Source organism: Balaenoptera acutorostrata, chromosome 8 (genome assembly GCF_949987535.1).
Source record: "Balaenoptera acutorostrata chromosome 8, mBalAcu1.1, whole genome shotgun sequence".
Taxonomy (NCBI): domain Eukaryota; kingdom Metazoa; phylum Chordata; class Mammalia; order Artiodactyla; family Balaenopteridae; genus Balaenoptera; species Balaenoptera acutorostrata.
In genome coordinates, this window is record NC_080071.1 from 115,830,468 (window position 1) to 115,855,988 (window position 25,521).

Sequence of the window (25,521 nt, forward strand, 5' to 3'; positions counted from 1 at the left end):
AAACTATTGCTGAAGAAGGTGGTTGCTTTATATACAATGTTGTTTTTCATATATATCTATGTTATATATGTGTATATATCTCTGTTTTATATTTATAACATTTGCATATATATAGTGATATTTATTTATTTTTACTTATATTCCTTCTGGAAACACATGCTCTCTGGATCAGAAAGCAGAGCACTTATCACCCACAGGGCATCCTAGTGCCAGTTCCCTGCAGCCCGATTCCCCACAGGTTGACACAAATGAGAACCTGCACCGGTAGTGAGGCTGCACCGTAGGAGGAGACCCTGAAATTATGAGACTCAGAGCTTATGTATAGAGTGCTGGCAGTTCAACCCATCTTTCCCTTCTGAGAAAGAGAGACCTTCACTATGAAATGTAAGCAAGCATCTCCAGGAGAAGGAGGAAATGTATCTCTGGGTTTTGTTTATTTTATTTTTACCCTATTAAGTAAGTAAACAGCTCTTGGCAAAGCCAGCTTCAGTCTTTCTGGAGCAATAGCTTATCTCTAACTTCCAAGGCATGTTTGCCATTCAATCATCTTTCAACCTAGTCTCCTAGTGCTTTTTGCTCAGAAAACCCAGACTTTGCAGAAATGTGAAAGTATTTATGTATAATTGTCTCCCATCCGTTGTTTGAACTCAAACATGGGATAGATCATAAATTCTGAAGGAGTGTGGGGAATGGCGAGATGAGATTTACTAGGTAGGGTAAAACCTAGACGTTGTTTTCTTCTTACCAAAACATCAGGATGGTCCCTAAAACCCCACTCACCATCATGGGTTAAAGCTGAAGCCAAAAGCTCCAATGTGTTCAGGGTCAAAGCAGGCACATAAATGAATGAAGTGGGATAAGTAGGGACAGTGGTGAACTGAAATTCTGTGCCCCAACTACAGGGACATCCATTCCCCAGTTCTAGCTGGTGTGGTCCATTCCAGATGGGTAATCCAGCACTGCTGGATCCTCCAATTGCCAAGAGAAGCCAGAGAGCTGGAGACCTTATGTGAAATCTCCTTCTCATCCCTTTTTAAAATACTTTGAAGGCCAAACAAAATATGCCTGTAGGTCCTTTTTGGCCACAGGCTGCCATTTGGAAATTTCACTTAGCGAGACCTCTCTGAGATGTACCACAGGTAGAAGCCATTCTCAGGTGAAAACTGATCACCTAAGAAGAGGATTCCAATTGGAGGGGATGCGGGCATTCCCCTTAGCCACAGCTGGACAGAGCATCACCCCAATTCTTTATCCATTTATTTAACCAATATTTATTGAGTGCCTACTGAGTAGCCAACACTGTCCCAGAAGATGGCAATATAATTGTGAACAACAAAGACAAAATTCTTGCCCTCATTGAGGTTGTATGCTAGAGGTTGAGATTTTCTGTTGAAAAGATATTACAAGTTAATACTAGAAATATAACTGAATATGATTTATAGTTGGGTGCTTATGTATAACACCCTGAGTTTAAAAAATTCAGGTATTATAAATATTTAGATGAGTAATATCCAGTATTGACAAGGAATGACGTGAGATATAAAGGCACTCAAACATTTCTGGTGAGAATGTAGAGGTAAGATCTTTCCAGTAGGTAATGTGGTAATATATATTGAAAGGCTTTTTAAATGTGTATAGAATTCCAGTTAAAAGGTTGAATGTACAAGCTTTTCTCCACTCTCTCCACAAACCTCACTAAAATGATGGTAGACTAATTTTTTAAAAAGGTAAAGAAGGGAATTCCCTGGCGGTCCAGTGGCTAGGACTCAGCGCTTTCACTGCCAGGGCCCGGGTTCAATCCCTGGTCTGGGAACTAAGATCCCACAAGCCATGCAGCCAAACAAAAAAATAAAAATAAAAAATAAAAGGTAAAGAAAAAGAGCAGCAAAAACCTAGAGGGTAAAACAGCACATGCACGACATCAACAAAATTTTGGATGGTGAAAACTGTATGGATGGGCTTCCCTGGTGGCGCAGTGGTTGAGAATCCACCTGCCAATGCAGGGGACACGGGTTCGAACCCTGGTCCGGGAAGATCCCACATGCCGCGGAGCAACTAAGCCCGTGCGCCACAACTACTGAGCCTGCGCTCTAGAGCCCACGAGCCACAACTACTGAAGCCCATGCGCCTAGAGCCCATGCTCCACAACTAGAGAAGCCACGGAAGGAGAAGCCCGTGCACCGCAACGAAGAGTAGCCCCTGCTCACCACAACTAGAGACAGCCCGTGAGCAGCAACGAAGACCCAACACAACCATAAATAAATAAATAAATAAATAAAATTTTTTAAAAAACTGTATGGATGAATAATAACCAATTTAGTTGTCAACTTTCTCTGTTCTGCTCACTGCCTGCAGAGGGTAGAACTCAACAAGAAATAAGAACCCCAGAAACGAGCAGGAATTAAAGATACCAGGTACCTCTGAAGGTGGGGTTGCAGGTGAGTCTGAAACAAGGGGTTGCTTCAAACTCTGTACAAGAAGTTGGTTCCAGATTCCCTGTCCTGCGTGCTGCCCCACTCGTCAGGGGTTGCTCTTCTCCATTCCTGGCTGGAAGTTTATTCTCTGAAGAGCTTGAAACAAAGATGCGAAGGAGCTAGGTACAGCTGAGAGCAGAAACAGGGTGCTGGAGTGAAAATGTGAGGATAAATGAAAGCCTCCACATTGACATGTGAAGCTCCAGCCTTATAACCTACAAGCAGGAGCTTGGATTCTCCTTCTCTCGGGCAAACTAGCTGAGAGAAAAGCCTACCTACGCACACTGACACTAGGGGAATCCATCACCCAACCATCCAGGTCTCTGTCCACTCCACAAGCCCCCTCGAGCTCCTGGCACTTTTTAGTCTCCCCCTCTTAAATACAAATAATCGCCAAGCATCAACTGATATATGGGAATAGCCTCTAACATGAAAATACACAGAACAAAACAAACAAAAAGAAAGAAGAGAGCTCAGAGGAAATAGAGACAATGAAAAACTACCGTTAATATCATTCATGTACCTTCTTCAGGAAGCTACGGGAAAATTTACCTTCCTAAAATGAGTGCATTAATCAAGAGAGAGGAAGCCGTGTACCCAGTACACAGGGGTCCAACACAGAGGGTAGCCAAGGGCATTTCCAGGATAATGATGAGGAACTCCCAAAGAGACAGCTGGTCAGGAGGTCCAAAGACCAAGTAACACAGAGTGAAACAGGAGGGCAGAGCATTCCAGGAGCAAGGTCTTAAAAAACAAAAGAAACCAGTGGATTACCTGGTGTGCAGTTGCTGTATTGAGGTGCGTTTCACAGGTCCATCAGACAGGATGGGGATGGATTAGTGACAGATATACAGAAAGTAAGCAAATGGTGAAATGAGGCGAGTATTAAAGCTGGGATAAATAGAATGTCTCAAAAGAAAAGCAATGTAATCATAGCATACTCTGGGGCTCAGCTGTGTGTGAATGATATTTTACCTAGTCATAATAAGGGAGACATTGAATATTAATTTTTTTAAAGCACGAAGATTTCGAAGGTTGCCTGTGTGTGTAGAGAGTAATATAAAACTGTTAAACCCTAATAGATAATGCCTAAATTGAGCAATCAAGCAATGTAGTTATAAACATGTTATTTAGAAATGTGGAATTACATTCTAGAAGAAACGGTCTTGAAACAGTATTTGTACTTCTTATTTCTTACTTTTTATTTTTGCTCACCTGTCTTTTCTGAATTTTTCTTAATCGACATATGTTGATTGTCTAAAATTTAAGATTGCATTTAAACAAAAATATTCTTAAAAAGGGAACAAACACCAGCCTGGTAAACCCAGCTGACTTCTTCAGACAAGATCGTAACACCGATGGAGCAGATCCCATCACAGAATAGTGACCTAACCCAGTTTGTTCTTGTTTGAATGTGCTACTTTTATTACATCTTCAAGACTTTCTGTGGTTTGGCCAGGAGAAGAGGATATTTCCATGATGTCCAATTCAATCTCTCCAGCCATCCTTCCTCCAGTTTGTACCTGCACCAACTGCCCTCCCTTTTCTCTAAACTCACCTCCACCACAAGACTAAATGTTTCTCCTTATTTTCCCTCATAACTAAAGTGGTGCTCAAATGGGCGGTGTGAGCTCTGAACACACATGACATGGTGCTTAAGCACGTTGGCTTCAGAGACAGGGGGTCCAGATTTGAACCCAGCCTCTGTAACCCATTAGCTATGTGACCTGGGCATGCACTTAGCCTTCTGAGGCTTACTTTCCTCATTTCTAAAACAAGCATGCTAATATTACCTATATCAGTGAATATTTGTGCCTTGCGGTAATAGGCACTCAATAAATGGTGACTGCCATTGTTATTAATTCAATATACATTTTTAAATAATTATGTGCCAGATCTGGAGCGAAGTGTGCGGAGGTGCAATGGTTTTTGCCTTTGTCATCTGGTGAAGACCAGCACATAAAAAGACAGTGACAATTCAGCATGATGAGTGTTATGTTGCAGACAAGGTCAGGATCCTATGGAAGTCCAAAGGCCTGGCGACTCCCCCAGTCTTGGGGACATTCAGGAAGACTTCTCAGAGGACGGGGTTTCTAAGGGGAGAGCTGAAGGATGGCTTAATGTTCCGGCAGAAAAAAACAACACATGCAAATATTCATGTATTTGTTCTGGGAACGGAAGGCGTTTGGTGATGCTGATGTTTAGCATCTGCTGAGGAAGAGTGGCAAGAGAGGAGGCCGAAGAGAGGCTGTGGACAATTGGGAGCGAGATTTCTGGATTTCAAGGAACAAGACCCTGGGTCTACGTCACAGTCCAGACCTGATGTTAACACGTTTATACACAGCCTATCGAAACTCGGCTTCAACATCATGTTAAATGAAATCAGCCAGACAGAAAAGGACAAATGTTGTATGATTTCACTTATATGAGGGACCTAGAATAGTCAAATTCATAGAGACACAAAGTAGAACAGTGGCTACCAGGGGTACGGGGGGAAAGTAGAAAGGAGAGTTAAAGTTGAATGGGTACAGATCTTCAGTTTTGCAAGATGAAAAAGTTCTGGGGATGCATAGTGGCAATGGTTGTGCAACAGTGTAAATGTATTTAATTCCACTAAACCGTTACACTTAAAAATGGTTAAAATAGTAAATTTAATGTGATGTACATTTTACCACAATAAATTTAAAATCAAAAAATTTTTTAAAAAATCCACTGCTTCATTTAAATTTCATTTGAGCTCTACCCTTGCATCCAAATCCCATAATAATAATTCTATTTTTTCCCCATTTTTTGGTGAGATGCTTCACATTTCCTCCGCTGTGCGATATCTCTCATTGCAATAAGCCAATAAATGCAAAATTTTGGACTACAGGTTTGTCCCTGGTGGTTTAGGCCAATTGGTTTAAGACAGTGGTAAGCAGATATCAATGAGAGCAACGTCCTAAGGGGAAACGCTGGCATCAGTGTGCTATCTGGTAAATAAGTCTTGGGCTAGATAGAACAGCTAACTCAAATCTTGGAGGAAAGCATCTTCAATGTAGGCCCCCCAAACTCCCATAGATAAAGATAAACCAAATATGAGTTCCCTGTAAAGATTTTCAAACGCTGAAGAAAAAGATCAGTAAAGAAATATTTATGGACCAAAGAATAAAGGAATAACTGTGTAATTAAATGAACTCACCTTCAGATTTTCTCGGCTGCCCCTTTAGAAAGTGAGGAACGTCTTCTCTGGCTACAGACTTGGAGATGTTCGGTTTTAAGCAAGGTCTTGGCAACAAAAAGCCCAAGTTCACATTGCAGAGCTCCTGGTAATATTCCTCTTTCTTCAGGAGTAAAGCCTGCCTGGTCACCATCTTTGTCCTGGAGCCTACCGTCTCAATTTCATTTGGAAGTGAAACAGAATGTGCTAGTACCCATTCCTGATGCACTGAGGTTATCTGAATAAAAGGGGGAGGAAATGGTTTGATTTAAAAATCATTCCCCATGTCTTCTGGGTCTCCAGTTCTTAGCCCAGCCCGACATCACTAGAAAGTTTGGAGGACTACTTCCAAACGGTGCTGCTGTGTGGAATGGCTGTGTTGCTGAAAGCACAAGACTTCCCTGTCCTCTGAGTTGCTCCCCACCTCACCTGCCCTCTGCCCCTCACACTTTAGTTTTCCCATTCCCCTTTCCTCAAGCAGAGATATCAGAGGGGCAAAGGGGAGATGTAAGAGGTGCATCCTTGTACTTCTCCAAAGGTGTTGACCAAAGGCCTTTGACCATTCTCCAAAGGCCCAGTGCTTCTCAAACTATCTTTGGTGAAGAATCCGTTTAAAATTTTCCATTGCATTGTGGGCTGAAACTTTAGTAATATGTAATCAAAGTGAATGACTATATGAAACGAACATATGAAAAATGAAATGAAAATCAAAAACATGAAAATAAATTATAAGACACTGATGAAAGAAATTAAAGATGATACAAATAGACGGAGAAATATACCATGTTCTTGGATTGGAAGAATCAACATTGTGAAAATGACTATACTACCCAAAGCAATCTACAGATTCATTGCAATCCCTATCAAATGACCACGGGCATTTTTCACAGAACTAGAACAAACAATTTCACAATTTGTATGGAAACACAAAAGACCCCGTAGCCAAAGCAATCTTGAGAAAGAAAAGTGGAGCTGGAGGAATCAGTCTCCCTGACTTCAGACTATACTATAAAGCTACAGTAATCAAGGCAGTATGGTACCGGCACAAAAACAGAAATATAGATCAATGGAACAGGATAGAAAGCCCAGAGATAAACCCACGCACATATGGTCACCTTATCTTTGATAAAGGAGGCAAGAATATACAATGGAGAAAAGACAGCCTCTTCAATAAGTGGTGCTGGGAAAACTGGACAGCTACATGTAAAAGAATGAAATTAGAACACTCCCTAACATCATACACAAAAATAAACTCAAAATGGATTAAAGAGCTAAATGTAAGGCCAGACGCTATCAAACTCTTAGAGGAAAACATAGGCAGAACACTCTATGACATAAATCACAGCAAGATCCTTTTTGACCCACCTTCTAGAGAAATGGAAATAAAAACAAAAATAAACAAATGGGACCTAATGAAACTTAAAAGCTTTTGCACAGCAAAGGAAACCATAAACAAGACCAAAAGACAATACTCAGAATGGGAGAAAATATTTGCAAATGAAGCAACTGACAAAGGATTAATCTCCAAAATTTACAAGCAGCTCATGCAGCTCAATATCAAAAAACAAACAACCCAATCCAAAAATGGGCAGAAGACCTAAACAGACATTTCTCCAAAGGAGATATACAGATTGCCAACAAACATAGGAAAGAATGCTCAACATCATTAATCATTAGTGAAAGGCAAATCAAAACTACAATGAGATATTATCTCACACCAGTCAGAATGGCCATCAACAAAAAATCTACAAACAATAAATGCTGGAGAGGGTGTGGAGAAAAGGGAACACTCTTGCACTGTTGGTGGGAATGTAAATTGATACAGCCGCTATGGAGAACAGTATGGAGGTTCCTTAAAAAACTAAAAATAGAACTACCATACAACCCAGCAATCCCACTACTGGGCATATACCCTGAGAAAACCATAATTCAAAAAGAGTCATGTACCCCAATGTTCATTGCAACTCTATTTACAATAGCCAGGACGTGGAAGCAACTTAAGTGTCCATCAACAGACAAATGGATAAAGAAGATGTGGCACATATATACAATGGAATATTACTCAGCCATATAAAGAAAAGAAATTGAGTTATTTGTAGTGAGGTGGATGGACCTAGAGTCTGTCATACAGAGTGAAGTAAGTCAGAAAGAGAAAAATAAATACTGTATGCTGACACATATATATGGAATCTAAAAAACAAAACAAAACAAAACAAAAATAAAAAACTGGTCAAAAATAAAAAACTGAAGAACCTAGGGGCAAGATGAGAATAAAGACGCAGACCTACTACAGAATGGACTTGAGGACACGGGGAGGGGGAAGGGTAAGCTGGGACAAAGTGAGAGAGTGGCATGGACATATATACACTACCAAATGTAAAACAGATAGCTAGTGGGAAGCAACCGCATAGCACAGGGAGATGGGTGTCTTTCATACCAGTTTTACAGTCATCCTTGAGGGCAAACACCTAGCTGACAAGTTGGAGTAAGAAAAACATACAGCATACTTTCCTAATAACTAAACTGTCAGTGAAAAGGATGTTCTAGTAAAGGCTAAGTACAGTTAGTATTTTGCTGTGGAAATTAGAAAATTGGGCAGTGTATTCATGTGAACACGTTGTTAAGAATGACTATACTTTTACAATCATTGAGGACTAATAAACCCAGGTTATTTTTTTTTACCCAGAATGTTTTTTTTTTTTTTTTAATTTTATTTATTTATTTATTTATGGCTGTGTTGGGTCTTCGTTTCTGAGGGCTTTCTCTACTGGCGGCAAGCGGGGGCCACTCTTCATCGCGGTGCGCGGGCCTCTCACTATCGCGGCCTCTCTTGTTGTGGAGCACAGGCTCCAGACGCGCAGGCTCAGTAGTTGTGGCTCACGGGCCCAGTTGCTCCGCGGCATGTGGGATCTTCCCAGACCAGGGCTCGAACCCGTGTCCCCTGCATTGGCAGGCAGATTCTCAACCACTGCGCCACCCGGGAAGCCCCTACCCAGAATGTTTTTAAGCAAATTTAATGTGTTCAAAATCTGTTAATTGGTTGATTTCTTCTTTTTTTAAAAAACAAGGAAAGATACAATAAGCGAGTATTAGAAATACCTGCCTTTTTAGACATTGTGAAAAGTTAATGGCTCCTAAATGGGAAAAAAAAAATTTGGTCCTAAATGGCGGAGGGGAGGGGGAAAGATTATACAACATTCTGGCTCTGAAATAATCTTGGAACACGTGTGTTCTCTTTTTGTCTTTTGAATACTGTGAGTAGTCACGGGAGCCTCTAAACATATCCAGCGGTCCAGGAAAGAGGATGTACTGTTACATGTAAAAATTAAACACTTGCTCCCATCTGAGTGAATCTTTCCAGTAAGAAGATGTATTAATAAATTAACCCTGGGACTTCCTTGGTGGTCCAGTGGGTAAGACTTCACCTTCCAATGCAGAGGGTGCAGTTTCGATCCCTAGTTGAGAAGATAAGATCTCATGTGCCTCGTGGCCAAAAACCCAAAAAATATAAAACAGAAGCAATATTGTAACAAATTCAATAAGGACTTTAAAAAAAATGGTCCACATCAAAAAAAATCTTTAAAATTAATTAATTAATTAATTAACCCCATCAGAAAATGTTACAGTAGAGAGAAACTAAAAGGCAACATTTAAACACAACCAGAAACATAATTTCCTTGCAGAAGAGGTGCAAATGACATTCATAAGAGCTGGGAAGTGATGATTAATTTGTTAATGTAAGTGCTAAATCATTAAAATGAAAATTTAAAATTGGCCTAACCTAATTCATTCAATGAAGAAAAATTATTTTCTCCAGAGAAGTCTTACTTTTCTGTATTTTCCACTTGTTCTGTTTAAATTGATGGGAATCGAGGTTCAAAACATTTTGATAACCTCTCCACTTTTTTTGTTTTGTTTTTTAATTATTTATTTATTTATTTATTTATTTATTTATGGCTGTGTTGGGTCTTTGCCTCTGTGCGAGGTCTTTCTCTAGTTGCGGCAAGCGGGGGCCACTCTTCATCGCGGTGCGCGGGCCTGTCACTATCGCGGCCTCTCTTGTTGTGGAGCACAGGCTCCAGACGCGCAGGCTCAGTAGTTGTGGCTCACGGGCCCAGTTGCTCCGTGGCATGTGGGATCTTCCCAGACCAGGGCTCGAACCCGTGTCCCCTGCATTGGCAGGCAGATTCTCAACCACTGCACCACCAGGGAAGCCCTCCACGTTTTGATAGTTTCCTAAATCATGATTTTCAACAGAATTTTTTAAAACTACATTTTCCAGCCTTTTTTTGCCACTAGAGTTCAGAAAGCTAACTTGAGACATGGATTCACATGGGTTACATGAGAAAAGATAAGGCACAGGCATCATTTGCTGATGTGGGTGTCAACAGAGGAGGGAGGTTCTGAGGTCAGTGTGGGAGCAGTTCCTGGTTGTGGCTGAAGCAGCATGATCTGGGGGTCAGTAGCCAGTTTTGAGATGTAGCTACAAGAATTCTTTCTGACAATCCAACCTGGGGTCTGTTCTTCTCCTTTGGTTTTTCAATGGTCTATGAACTTTCTGGTATCTTTGAAAACTTCCTTCCTTTTTCACTCAAGTAGAGTAGATTCTGTTATCTACACTTAAGAATTCTGATGATACACTATTAAAAATAAATTAAGCCCAGTAATTTCAGAAAATAGATTCTTATTCACTCATGAAAAGGGTAATTTTACACGCTCAATTTCCAGTCTATGAGGTTTGCATCTGATATGTTATGGGAAAATAGCTGATTGAGGAATGCAAGAAGATTTTTATACTAAGGAAAAAGATGAGGGATTTTGCGGGGGGATTTTATTTTACAAGTTACCATCTGTAAAAGCCCATAATAAAGCAAATGTACGCTGCAGGAATACTTAGTTGTTAAAAGACCAGGGGAGTTATCCAAGCATTATATAAAGTTTACACATACTTTAGTCAGTGATGCTCCCTTTTTAAAAGAATAATACAATGAACAGATATAAACTAAATGATTAAATGTGCATATCTAGAGCTTCCCTGGTGGCACAGTGGTTAAGAATCTGCCTGCCAATGCAGGGGACATGGGTTCGAGTCCTGGTCCAGGAAGATCCTACATGCCGCAGAGCAACTAAGCCCGTGCGCCACAACTGTTGAAGCCCACGTGCCTAGAGCCCGTGCTCCACGACAAGAGAAGCCACCGCAATGAGAAGCCCGTGCACCGCAACGAAGAGTAGCCCCCGTTCGCCGCAATTAAGGAAAGCCCACACGCAGCAACGAAGACCCAATGCAGCCAAAAATAAATAAATAAATAAATAATTTAAAATGTTCATATCTACAACAGAATAGTCACATGGTATATGCATAAAGTCTTCATAACATGTGCAAGCACTTTAACATTAAGAAACTGGAATATGTTATTGGTAGAAACATGTAAATGGGATTTAAAGAGATTTATTGCTATTTAAGATGTATACAATGCACAATAATACCCCAAACAGTTTTATTTCAGGCTTTGTGACTTAAAAGAGTAACTAGTTCTAGTGAAGACTCTTATCAACTATGAGAAGAAAATTTAGAAACATAATTGCTTCTTTCAAATGTGTAACCCAAGTTATGAAAGCTTAAAACTGCAAGGGCTTAGCCAAGATGCTGCATAAGTGTTATGGTTCCTATATGAAAACCTGAACTCTTACAAATCGATTTTAAAAGAATTATAAGCACCTCAAATGGCAAGTCATCTCCAAATGGAGCAGAGTAAACACATTATTTTAACCTCTTGGAAGATGATGGGGAACACAGTCAGGCTTCTGATAACTCAGCTTTGAAACCTTTGAAAGTCAAAGGCAGATCACATAGACTGTTTGGAAGGGGATCAGAACTTGTTTATTTTAATTAGGTCTTTCAGGGTTCATGGAGTTAATCATTTCAAATGTTATTAAATTATTCCCCGCCCTCCGCCAGGGGAGAGGAGATATCGAGTGAGTTTGACAAAGACTGAAGGCTCCCCAGAAGAGGGCAGCATCACATAAGGGGCCAAAGGAGACAGCAGCTAGGAGAGCACTGTGGCATTCAGGGTGGTTGACAGGGATGAGAAAAAAGACATCCAGAGAGCAGCTTCCCTGGAGTGTTAGAAATGCAAGTAGGAAAATTACCAGAGAGAGGTTGGAGCAGTTCAAATAAACATTTCATTTAAGAAGTTTGTAGGGGGACTTCCCTGGTGGCACAGTGGTTAAGAATCTGCCTGCCAATGCAGGGGACACGGGTTTGAGCCCTGGTCCAGGAAGATCCCATACGCCACGGAGCAGCTAAGCCCGTGCCACAACTACTGAGCCTGTGCTCTAGAGCCCGCAAGCCACAACTACTGAGCCCACGTGCCACAACTACTGAAGCCCATGTGCCTAGAGCCTGTGCTCCACAACGAAAGAAGCCACCACAGCGAGAAGCCCACGCACCTCAACTAGAGAAAGCCTGCACGTAGCAACGAAGACTCAATGCAGCCAAAAATAAACAAATAAATTTATATTAAAAAACAGTTTATAGGCGAATAGATGACAGACAAATGTGATCTCTGTGATGACTATTTTCTGCAGTGAGAATCTGCAAATACTTTGTGATCTGTTCAATGCAAGGGCACTTATGGGTAGGACAGGATGACATATTTGGAATGGGCATTGTTCTGGAAAATTCCAGACTTATGACCTCCTAGAATACAAGAGTGCGACTTGGGGCTTTAGTTCTTTGTTCAGGCCCCCATCTCCCCCCCAAGGGAGGAGCTCTGGGATGACAGATAGTGGAGAAATTCTTGGTCCTGGAAGAGAACAGATCCCTGGAGCTGATGGAAGATTCTGAGAGGAAAGAAATGAGGGAAAAGATGTTATTAGACAGAAAAGATAGGAGGTGAGAACAGTAGGCTGAGCTGGAGTGGGGTAGAACGAAGAGGAGAGACAGAAGTGGGATGCCCATTTTGGCTGGGCAGATTGACAAGACTCACTGATTCAGGTATGGACCAAAGGATAGGATTATGAGTGATTTTTCTTTTCCTTTGTGCTTGTCTGTGATTTCAACGTTCCTGCACTGAGCGCTACCAAAATTAGGGGGAAAATCCAAATAATCCATGTTATCTTTGTAGCCATATCAAGGACAGAAGACAGATACCTTCTGTCCTGGGTTGCCAGTCTTGTCCATCACCACTTGGATCTCCTTTTTCACTAGTCAATATGGAATGAGTGCAGACATCATCTTGGTCAAACTCCTGAAATATCATAAAATAGAAACTCAGTTGTTCAATGTAGTACTTGGTTGGCAGAGCGAATGTTGATTTTTTTTCTAGGCTAAAGTTTCACACTGTGGATTCCTTTTAAATCGGATAAAGTATTTAGGACTAAAAAAATGGGAAAGTATTCGCCTCCAGATCACCACGCTCAGACAGACGCGGACGTGATTAACTGCATAATCAAAAATGAAGATCAAAGCTGAAATCACCGAGACACATAGAAATTCAATATTTTATACTTTATCGTGTCCGTGTCCAGGCTGTTAAACTGCCACAAATTCCATCTGGGTGGGTAACTGGAAAGAATCCTTTGGCCACAGTCAGTGAACAACCCCAAAGGAACATGATCTTTTCCATAATGCCTCCCTGGGGCATCATTTGTAAATGGTGAGGGTAGAAATCCCTGCCCCATATGGAAGCTGCAGATATAACCTTAGACTGAAAGGAGGCAGCAAAGCTGATTAAAGTTTTCACTATGACAGCTTTTTGATCTAATCGTGGTATGCAACCTCTAAAGCTTTCCTTTTACCCTCTAGAAAATAATCATTATGCTGAAAAACATGGTTGAGAAACAGCTTGATTTATAAAAAGTAGTCCTAACTCTCTAAAGAAGAAATATTTTCTATTAGAATTCATTGTTGTTGATAGTTTCCTTCATTAGAAGTTGTTGCTGGTGATTTTGCCCTTTTTAATGTCTAGAACAGTGATAGATGCAAGTAGTAGTTAAAACATCCCGTCACAACCTGGATGTTACAACTGGCTCTCTGGCTTCTGTGATCTGGTTGAACCACGTATTTAAGGAGACTGTTGATTAAAAGCCTTTGCCCTAAATGCACATGCCTGTTAGACAAGCAGGTAGCCTTTGTCACCAAACATCATCTGATATTTCATTCACTAATTCCCAAGAGAGCTTGGGAATCTTTTCTTTTTGCTTTGTTCATTTTAATTATCACTGAAAAAAATAAAAATAAAACCCTGCATTTATACTGCCATGAAAATATTTTAGGTGTTCAATTGTAATAACTTAGCAGTACATGATTTTTAAGATTTTTTTTTGATGTGGAGCATTTTAAGTCTTTATTGAATTTTTTTCTATTTTTTAATCTTTATTAGAGTATAATTGCTTTATAATGTGTTAATTTCTGCTGTACAGCAAAGTGAATAGGTTATATGTATACATATATCCCCATATCCCCTCCCTCTTGAGCCTCCCTCCCACCCTCCCTATCCCACCCCTCTCAACTACTCAGTTCATTCATTAGCTGGTCCTTTAAGAAAAGGTGGAAGACACAGAGTGTGGGCATACCTACCTACAAAACCCATAATGATGACTAGCATTTACACATAAAGTGCCAGACACTGTTGCACCTTTCACATATTAACTAATTTAATCCTCACAACAACTCTAGAGGTAGGAACTATTATTCTCTTTTGTATGTAAGGTCCAGAGAAGTTAAATAACTTACCCAAGGTCACATAGCTAGACTATGGTAGAGCCAGGATTCACACCCAGACTCTGAAGTCTGGTTACAGAGGTCTTAACCACTCTGCTTTCTTGTTACCATGAAAAACTTGAAACAGAGTCTCAACAAGAACCAGAAAGAAAGGAATCAATAACAGTGAGCAAAATTAAGAGAAAGAATACTCAAACTAATTTATAGGTTTTGCACAGGAAAAGATAAAATGAAAGATGTGTGATGCCTACAATCTCCTGACAAAAATTTCTTCCGTAGAATAAACTGAAAAACCATAAGTATCACAAACAAAAAGGATGTAGGGAATAATGTCTACTTTGAAGGTTATCATGGAAATGAAGACAAAAGCAGAAAGAGCTCAGAATTTTCTAATTTCTTTTAGAATACTAAATTTGAATGACTTTAAGGAGTGCTTGGGTGCTACAAGGAGGAAAATTAAAATAATGACACTCAGTTGTGAGTGAAGGAGAGAAAATGTTAGAATAGCACATCCCAAACATAAATGGAGTTCATAAACCATTGACAGTGATGCAGGAGGTGACAACAGACTAGATAGAGGGCATAGCATTCTAATCTGTAAACAACAGAATGCCAACCACACAGAAAAGAGGCATAGAAATCATACGTAATTAAATTTAGAAAGACGATTCTCCTTAGATGAAAAAAAGATTGGGAGAGGGTATAAAGAGCCTCTCAGGAGCAATCCTACAAGCCAGGCAGCTGCTTATATTTGTAAACTGTAAAAACCTATTACAGACAACCCAAAAGAAAAGCAGGCTTTCATTCAAAGGAAAGAAGTGAAGAATGACCTTGGGTTTTGCAATTTAAGCACTAGAGAAAGCACTAAGAAGAAGAGGCAAATTCAATAGTGAGAGTCTATTTCTCCTTCAGAAATGAGTTCAAAGTTATTTCAACCATAAGAAGAAAAATACAGAGTGAAAGTTCAGAAAATGTTTTGCACGAAAAAATATACTAATATGAAGGGATTTTTAGTCTTTTTAAGAAAGAAAGTTCCTAGCTATACCACAAAAAAAATGAAAAGTAAATGAGTTTTTGTTTATCAATTTCTTTTATTTTTAATTTATTTATTTATTATTTATTTATTTTTGGCTGTGTTGGGTCTTCGTTTCTGTGTGAGGGCTTTCTCTAGTTGTGGCAAGCGGGGGCCACTCTTCATCGCGGTGCACGGTCCTCTCACTATCGCGGCCTCTCCTGTTGCGGAGCACAGGCTCCAGACACGCAGGCTCAGTAGCTGTGGCTCACGGGCCCAGTCGCTCCACGGCATGTGGGATCTTCCCAGACCAGGGCTCGAACCCGTGTCCCCTGCATTGGCAGGCAGATTCTCAACCACTGCGCCACCAGGGAAGCCCCTGTTTATCAATTTCTGATGCATGACACTTATTTTAAAGATTGGCCTCTAGGTATTTTATTCCAATTACTATGTAATATTAGTAATCAAAAGCAATACAACCTTCAATGTTGTGACAAAGCCTGCTACACAGCAAGGTTTCTAAGCCTCGCTGCTCTCGACATTTGGGGCTGGGTGATCCTTTGCTGTGGAAAGCCTGCCCTGCTCACTGTAGGATGAATGTTTAGCAGCATCCCTGACCTCTACCCACTGGATGCCAGCAGCACTTCTGCCCCGCTTGTGACATCAAAAATGTCTCTAAGCCTTGCTAACTGCCTCCTGAGGGGTGAAATCACCCCCTTTGACGACCACTGTACCAAAGCAACTTTGGTGAGAAGCAGGCTACCCTCTTTAGAAAAGTTACAAATGCACAAACGTAAAATATTCAAATAGTATTAAAAGTAAATGTTTCCATTCTACCTCATCCCAACCCATGCCCCAGAGGAGTCGGGATTTAACCATTTCTGTATTTTAATTTTTAATTAGTTTTCATTTTTATCTAACTTATACATTTTTTAAAAGTCAAATAATGGTTAAAAAAAAAACACTTATAACAAAAAAGGTCATCAGTTGCCTTCCCCACTCTATCCCCCAGAGGCAGCCAGTTCCAGCCTTTTAAGTGTTTCTTTTGGTATTTTTTTCCATATCTCTAGATAATGTACTTATCCTGCTGTCACTAAAGTGATATATTACCTACTGTCTTCTTATTATTGCAGTTGACAATTTAATATTCTTTTTTTTTCTTTTTTTTTATGGCTGTGTTGGGTCCTCGTTTCTGTGCGAGGGCTTTCTCTAGTTGTGGCAGGTGGGGGCCACTCTTCATCGCGGTGCGTGGGCTTCTCAGTATCGCGGCCTCTCTTGTTGCAGAGCACAGGCTCCAGACGCGCAGGCTCAGTAGTTGTGGCTCACGGGCCCAGCTGCTCTGTGGCATGTGGGATCTTCCCAGACCAGGGCTCGAACCCGTGTCCCCTGCATTGGCAGGCGGACTCTTAACCACTGTGCCACCAGGGAAACCCCAGACAATTTAATATTCTTATACTTTGCCTCTATCTTCCCAGTAAATTCACCCTCTTTTTCTTGTTAAATCAATAGGCAAAGTTCAAATTATGATTATTTGAGTATTGTACTATACTGTATGTATTGCACTGTAGTAGTGCAATAGTAGTGTAGTATGTTTATACTTTCCTGAATAACCTTTTTTCCTGCACAAAACCCAAAACCCCTATTTTTATTTCATTCACAATTTAATTTAATATTTAATTCCTTTTCTTATATTTTTTTAAATCTTAAATCTTCCAAACATCCTGTGGTCTTTCCACTTGGTTAAATATATCAGATAATATATCAGTTCCATCTTCTTCCTGGAAATCTCCATTATCCTGTTCTCCCTCACTCCTCCCATCCCCCAACGATCAGAGCTCTTTGTTCTCTAGAATTCATACGTGGCTGAAGCCCTGGGACTTGCTTTCTGCTTTATACCAAGGATACCCTCCTCTTTTGTGTTAGGTTCCAGATCCCCTGAATCATGGATCCAATTTTCCCCTCCATTTTTATCTTATTTCATTAATTTAACAGAGCACATATTAGCTTCCTTAAAAGGTGTATGAAATGTAAAATGTTTGAGCATTTGTGTGTCTGAAAAATGTCTCTATTCAACTCTAATACTTGACTTATAGTTTGTCTGGATATAAAATCCTAGGTTGAAAACCATATTTTTTCTCAGATATTTGAAGGCATACCCCTTCCCTTTAATTTACTTTTAAGTATAGCATACATTCAGAAAAATGCACATATCATAAATGTATAGACTAATGAATGTTTATAAACTGAACACACTCATGTAACCAGGACCCAGATCAAGTAAAAGACTTCTTAGACGTAAAAATCAAGACCAATACAGGAAAAAGTAGGTACACTGGTTTTCATCAAAATTAAAAACTTCTGTTTGATAAAAGAATTGTCAAAAAGGTGAAAAAAAACCCAAGTTTTTCTTATTGGAGCAGAAAATACCTGTGAGTCACACATCATTCAGAATATGTAAAGAATTCTCTAAACCCAACGATAAGAAAACAAACAATTCAATCAGAAAATGGACAAAATATTTGAACAATTTCTGCTGATGGCAAATAAATTTTTGAAAAATGTTCAACATTGGTCATTAGGGAAATGCAAATTAAAACCACAATGAGATACCACCATATACTTATTTTGGTTTAAATGTTTAAAAATGGTTAAAATAGAAAATACTGATAGTACCAATGCTGGCAAGGGTGTAGAGAAACTGGACATCTCATTTATTGCTGGTGGGAATATAAAATGGTAGAGCCACTCTGGAAAATTGTTTGGCTGTTTTTTAAAAAACTAAACATACATTTACCAAATGACCCACTAATTGGACTCCTGGGCATGTATCCTAGATAAATGAAAACATAAGTCATGCAAAAATTTATACATGAATGTTCATAGTAGCTTTATTTGTGATAGCCCCAAACTGGAAACAACCCAAATGTCTTTCAACAAGTGAATGGCTAAATAAACTGTGAAACAAAATATAATTGTAATAGAATACTACTTAGCAATAGAAAGAAACTATTGGTACACACAACAGCTTGGATCTATGTCAAGAGCATTATGCTGAGTAGAAAAAGCAATCTTAAAAGTTCACATGTATTAATTTCATTTATATGACATTCATGAAATTACAAAATTATAGAGTTGGAGAACAGATCAGTGGTTGCCAGGAGTTAGCAGGGAGGATGTGGCAGTAAAGAGAGGAGTAAGAGGGCGTTCCTTTGTGGAGACAGGCCAGTTTTGTATCTTGATCATGATAATACAGGGGATAAAATGTCATAGAACTGTACACACAGACACACACAAACAGAAGAAGAAAAAGGAATGCATCAAAGATTAGTGAAATCCAAGTAAGGTCTGTAGTCTAGTTCCTTGTATTGTATCAATATCAGTTTCCTAGTTTTTTTTGTGTTTTTTTTTTTTATAGGGACAGGAGATGGATCAGCAGGGGTGAGAGGAGGGTGTTTTTAAATTTATTTATTTTTGGCCGTGTTGTGTCTTCGTTTCTGTGCAAGGACTTTCTCTAGTTGTGGCAAGCGGGGGCCACTCTTCATCGCGGTGCGCAGGCCTCTCACTGTCGCGGCCTCTCTTGTTGCAGAGCGTAGGCTCAGTAATTGTGGCTCACGGGCCCAGTTGCTCCGTGGCATGTGGGATCTTCCCGGACCAGGGCTCAAACCCGTGTCCCAGGCATTGGCAGGCAGATTCTTAACCACTAGCGCCACCAGGGAAGCCCCCAGTTTCCTAGTTTTGACAGTCAGCTATAGTTATGATAATTCCAATCGGTGGTAGTTTGTGAAGGTTATACAGCACCTCTCTGTACTATTTTTACAAGTTCTTGTGAATCTATACTTATTTCAAACTAATTTTTTACTCAAATTTTTGTTTTTTGTTTTCTTGTTATTTTGGGATGATTTCTGGAAGGAGAAAGGGACTGAAAGATCTTACTCCACCATCTCCAAAACTCTTTGTATCGTTTACACATATTATAGTCCATACCTCATTATCTTTTAGAAATAAACAATTTTGTGGTCATATTCTTTATTACCAATAAAATGTAGGGTAGGAATTTCTCTTTTTTTGGTGGGGATCGAACCCAGGACCCCACAGTGAAAGCACCGAATCCTAACTACTGGACGGCCAGGGAATTCCCACAGAGTAGTAATATTTTAAACTGTTTGGGCTATATTAATTTTTATAAAAATTCAAAAGGTACCCATGAGTATACAGTGCAAAGTTCTTCTCCAATTCTGTTCCTTTAGGCAACCACTTTACCAGTTTACTGTACATCTTGGGAATCATTCCATAATTTTCCATGGGCACAATGTTTGCTACCACTACTGTTACTATGCTTTGTGGAGTCATTCATCATGGGCTGCTGGGGGTGATGACCAGGGCCAAGAGGAGGTACCTCATTTGTCATAACCTGTGATGGATTTGACATGATCTGAATAATGATTTTCTCCTTTTCCACATTAACACACATAAAGACAAGCTACATTTTACTATTTAGTATGGATTCAACTGCAATAATATTCTGTGGTATTCCATACACACACACACACACACAATGCATGAGACTCAGAGTTGACTAGCTCATTACTGCCTTGAGATTAAACTCATGAAAGACTGTCATTAATTGTACTTTAAGTTTCTTTATAATCACATTTAAATATATAATTGTAATATATGATTGTTATAAATATTCAAGCAACACAAAAGAAGTAGATGTAAATACAGTAAGTGTAGATGGAGTAGCTTATCCATTTTTCTGTTACTTTTGTTTTGTTTTGTTTTTTTCACACACACACACTGTATTTTATTTTCACAAGAGATAAATAGACTGACACCAAGCATTGTAAATGGATGACCACAACAAAAGCAACAATGATTGCAATTACCAAACACGAAACACACTCATACTATGTCATAATATTGACATTCAGTCCAGTAATCCTCCACTGTAACAGCTCCTTTACTTTGCAGTGAAAATTGATTTGTATATTCTTTGCCTCTGAGTCCTTGTGGGATTTTTTTTTTTTGAATTCAAACAGAAAGTCACAAAAATTATAATCATCCTCATCAGTTCACTCAGTCCCATGTAATTAATTTTTTTTTTCATCTTGATCTTTCGTTAGCACTTTTATGAGTTCATCAGTTTTCCATTAGAGTTCTGAAAATGCTTATTCATTCAGTTCAGCAGTACAGTTACCAGAAACCTGTACTTGTCAGAGTCTTTTCTATGCATTCCTTGAAGAGGAATCCCTTTTATAGGAACATATTTGCAAAAGCATCAGAGTACACCCAGAACTGTCTGTAAATGACAAAAGACTTAAAAATGACCACAGTTAAAGATTTGATGAAAGTTCATAATAGTGCAATTGACAAGGAAATTTAGTTATTTCTGAGATATACATTTTAAAGTAATAACTAGAATTATGACTTATAACATTATACCAGAACATATAAGATTTTTAGAAATTTCACGTAATGTCTGAAACATTTATATTAACATATTTCCATACAAATAACCCAATGAAAGTTCAGTATTAGTTGTTTTGTTTGTTTGTTTTTTTATACTGCAGGTTCTTATTAGTCATCAATTTTATACACATCAGTGTATACATGTCAATCCCAATCACCCAGTTCAGCACACCACCATCCCCACCCCACCGTGGTTTTCCCCCTTTGGTGTCCATATGTCTGTTCTCTATGTCTGTGTCTCAACTTCTGCCCTGCAAACCGGCTCATCTGTACCATTTTTCTAGTTTCCACATACACGCGTTAATATACGATAAGTTACTTTGTTTTTTTTTTTTTTTTTTTTTTTTAAAGGATTTTCTTATTTATTTATTTATTTATTTATTTTTGGCTGTGTTGGGTCTTCGGTTCGTGCGAGGGCTTTCTCCAGTTGCGGCAAGCGGGGGCCACTCTTCATCGCGGTGCGCGGGCCTTTCTCTATCGCGGCCCCTCCCGTCGCGGGGCACAGGCTCCAGACGCGCAGGCTCAGCAATTGTGGCTCACGGGCCCAGCCGCTCCGCGGCATGTGGGATCTTCCCAGACCAGGGCTCGAACCCGTGTCCCCTGCATTAGCAGGCAGATTCTCAACCACTGCGCCACCAGGGAAGCCCTACTTTGTTTTTTTAAAGAGAGTTTCTTACCTCCCTGCTGCTGATGCTTTGCAAGATTATATTTTGGTTTTTAGTAACTGTCATCATATCAGTTGGAGAAGAGTTTGTATCATGACAAATGTCAAGCAATGATTCAGCATGTCTTTCTGCCAAAAGAAACATAATAATGTGTTTTGATGAGATGCATCTCCAGCAGTTTCACAACGAGATCTAGCTCTAGGTTCTAAAATCAGTTCCATTTTGTCTAAGATTTTCTTGAAATAGTAGACTGGGATCCTGATGAAGCTTCGGGCTATAGTTTTCGCAACAAGAGTCCACAGAATGAATGGGGTTTTGTCTGTTTATTTTTTAAAAGGGGCCAAAGTTGCTAAGGGAAACCCTTTATTAACAATAGGCTGGAAAATACATTTGCTCTATAGGTGCCAAAGACAAAAGCGTTCATCTGCTTCGAGCACACCTCCTGTCCAGCACTTGAAGCCACATTAAACTGATAGAGTTCTAAACACCAAACAGTGAATTTCCACTTAGTTCCTGGGGGACATTGCTCTCATATTCTTCCCTCTCCTGCCATCCTGACTTCTTCAAATAAGCACAGGCTCGTCCATGAATACTTCCTCTTGCAATCGTTCTTCCATTTATCCTAATAACTGAAACAAATCTGAACGAGGGATCTATACTCATATCCTCCATTTCTTCACCATATCCTCTTTCTGTACTCTTTGCAACCTGTCTTCTGCCTCTATCCTGCCATTGAAACTCTCACTTCCTTTTCACATCTGTTTTGTAACCTCTTTTCCAATTTGACGTTGTTTCCCATTCCTTCTTTCTTGTAACTCTCTCCCAATTCTCCTCCTTTTCTCATTCCCCTGAGTCTCTATGCACACAGCACTCTCTAACTGTGGGCGCACCTCCTCTGTGCAGCCCCTGAAATTTTCTCACCATCATCAATACTTTAGTGATCTTACCTACTCTCAGGTCCTCACAATCTCCTGGTAGAGAACTCCCAAAAGAACATATCAACCCATCCTTTCCCACAAGCCCTGTCCTACAGAAAATTCCTACTTTGAACGTCCTAAGTTTCCATCAAATGTAGTGTTTTAAAACTCATTACCTTCAACATCCTCACCAAACCAAAGTGTTCTCCTATTTTGTTGATTGTATTTCTATCTCCCCACTTCCTAGGGCTGAAACTTTGGAATCATGTTTAACTCAACTCCCTCATCCCTCGTCTCTGTGTCTCCTCTATCAATGTTACAGCACTAAATTCTGTGAATTCTTTCACAATCTCTTAGACTCACCATACCCAGCACTTCTCAGGCCCACTACACACCATGCCCAAAGACTCTTTTCCTGGTCCTTATAACCACACACGAGTACTTCTGTAGTTTCTTAAGAGAGCTTCCCTGGTATGAGTTTCTTCCTTCAAATTCATCCAACACAATGACAGGTTAATTTTCCTAAAACATGGCTTTCATCATTACCTGGCTTAAAATTCTTTAGTGACTCTATTTTATTGGGAAAAAAAAATATGTCCTTCAGGCTGACATTTAATGAGTCCTCAATGGACGCAGTTTCTTTCTTTCTTTTTTTTTAAATAAATTTATTTATTTTATTTATTTTTGGCTGCGTTGGGTCTTCGTTGCTGCGTGTGGGCTTTCTCTAGTTGCAGCGAGCGGGGGATACTCTTTGTTGTGGCCCGCGGAGTTCTCATTGCAGTGGCTTCTCTTGTTGCAGAACACAGGCTCTAGGCACGCGGGCTTCAGTAGTTGTGGCTTGCAGGCTCTAGAGCACAGGCTCAGTAGTTGTGGCTCACGGGCTTAGTTGCTCTGTGACATGTGGGCTCTTCCTGGACCAGGGCTATGAACCCGTGTCCCCTGCATTGGCAGGCAGATTCTTAACCACTGCACCACCAGGGAAGTCCCTGGACCCAGTTTCTTTATGTGTCTAACCTTCTGTATTCCTTTTCCCTGACATGAACTGTTGTTTCTAGTGTCCCATTTGCTCCTGGGATAAGCCATGCTCGCTTACAGCATGATGCCTCTGCTCCACAAAATCAAATCTCATCATTTTTTAAGGACCAGATTGAGTCTCACCTCTTCCATGAAACCTTTCTGGGGATAACCTTGTCCCCTGCCAAGAAGCTTCCCAAAAAAGCCAATCAAACAATAAAGTCAAGCAGCTTTCACAGTCACATGTGGCTCAGTGGCACTTTTTCTATTACACTTTTCTCTGTGGCTGGTTTTTTTGTCCTGCTCAGACTCTTTCTCCCTGCCTATATCACACCTTCTCTCTTTTTCTCTTCCTTCCTATCTTATCCAGCATTTGAGAACCACTGTTAAGTCCTTCTTCCCCTTTGAAGTTTACAACAAGCTCTTTCTCCTCTGACTTACATGATGTGTCCCTGACTGTACTGAACACTTTCAAAAGTTTGGACCATGTCTTAGACTTCTTTGCCTGCCTCAGAGTATCTAGTTTTGGGTCTTGTACAAAGTCCCTGCTCAATAAATAGTTGTTCACTTGATTTCTTTTAAAAAATTTTATGGAAGTATCATTGATTTACAATGTTGTGTTAATTTCTACTGTACAGCAACGTGATTCATTTATACATATATACACATTTAGTTTGATTTCTTTAAACAGATCCATCAAATCCATGTAGAAAAAGAAAGATTTCTAATAGGGCTTTTATAGTTAGAGAATTTTGAAAGTGGAATAGAAATATTTACCTGGTTTGGGCATAGAATTCATTAGAATGTCCAATAACTGCTGTTTCCTGAAACTTTCTATTTGTGACACATAATGTATTGCTGATTTTCTACTAAAATCACAGAGTTTAGGATCTCTAGGAAGAATAGAATCAACATCAAAGATTATTTAGTTCAATCTATTGAAAAAGAAAACCATTGACATCAAATAAATAGAAGTAATTTTATATAGTTTGGGGATAACAATAATGACTTCAAAATGTATGAGAGAGAGTGACAAATTTTCAAGATTTTTAAATGAGAAGAATATGCTGTATATCTTATGCCTCTCCCGTTCTAAAAACATTCTAAGGCAGAAAATTTCCAACTTTGGACAAGAAGTTTCATAATTCTTTAATAATGCATAAATCAAGTAAAGATAAAAAACATTTTGATTAACTGTTGTCTTTTTTTTTTAATTTATTTATTTTATTTTTGGCTGCGTTGGGTCTTTGTTGCTGCGCGCAGGCTTTCTCTAGTTGCGGTGTGCGGGCTTCTCATTGCAGTGGCTTCTCTTGTTGCAGAGCATGGGCTCTAGGTGCACAGGCTTCAGTAGTTGTGGCTCGCAGGTTCTAGAGCACAGGCTCAGTAGTTGTGGCGCACGGGCTTAGTTGCTGTGCGGCATGTGGGATCTTCCTGCACCAGGGCTCGAACCTGTGTCCCCTGCATTGGCAGGCAGGTTTTTAACCACTGTGCCACCAGGGAAGCCCTAACTGTTGTCTTATCACTGCCACATAGCTGACTTGATTGTTTTTTTTCTTTCCAATGGTTTAGTTAATTGCTTAGTCTCGATATTTCTCTTTCCTAATGCTAACAGCTAGCACTTTTATCATTCAAAATAGTAGAATGGCCTAGCATCTCACTTTGAAATTAAACTGATATGCTTATTTCATAGGTTTTTGGTTGAGTGGAGTGATCGTATCATAAAATCTCTCTCTGCGTGACTTTTTCATTCCTCTTTGCCTTGCTGTTAAGCCCAACTGGCTGATCTTAGGGCTCCTTGCATCGGCACATATCTCCTCTCTCTGCTGTACTGGATCCTAGAATTAGACATGAGCTCAGAGAGGTCCAGAGGGTAAATGATGGGAACTCTTATTAACAGATTATGGTGAGGGAAACAATGACTAAACTGGCTTCACTAGTCACATTCTGGGACCAGGAGCGAATTGATCATGGTTTCCAACCTAACACCTTTGAATTTGAATCTCTTTATTGCTATGGGACAAGGTAATGTTTTATGATCTGCAACAA

The 25,521-nt window shown here is 39.8% G+C and overlaps 1 protein-coding gene across 1 annotated transcript in view; it reads right to left on the reverse strand.

Annotated features, from left to right (window-relative positions):
- Positions 1-24,274, reverse strand: part of MAP3K19 (mitogen-activated protein kinase kinase kinase 19) — a 37,147-nt gene extending 12,873 nt beyond the window's left edge. The window contains 3 exon segments of the mRNA XM_057551697.1: positions 12,827-12,923; positions 21,557-21,672; positions 24,253-24,274. Of these exon segments, the coding sequence (XP_057407680.1) occupies positions 12,827-12,923; positions 21,557-21,672; positions 24,253-24,274 (235 nt within the window).
- Positions 24,275-25,521: the final 1,247 nt, after the last annotated feature.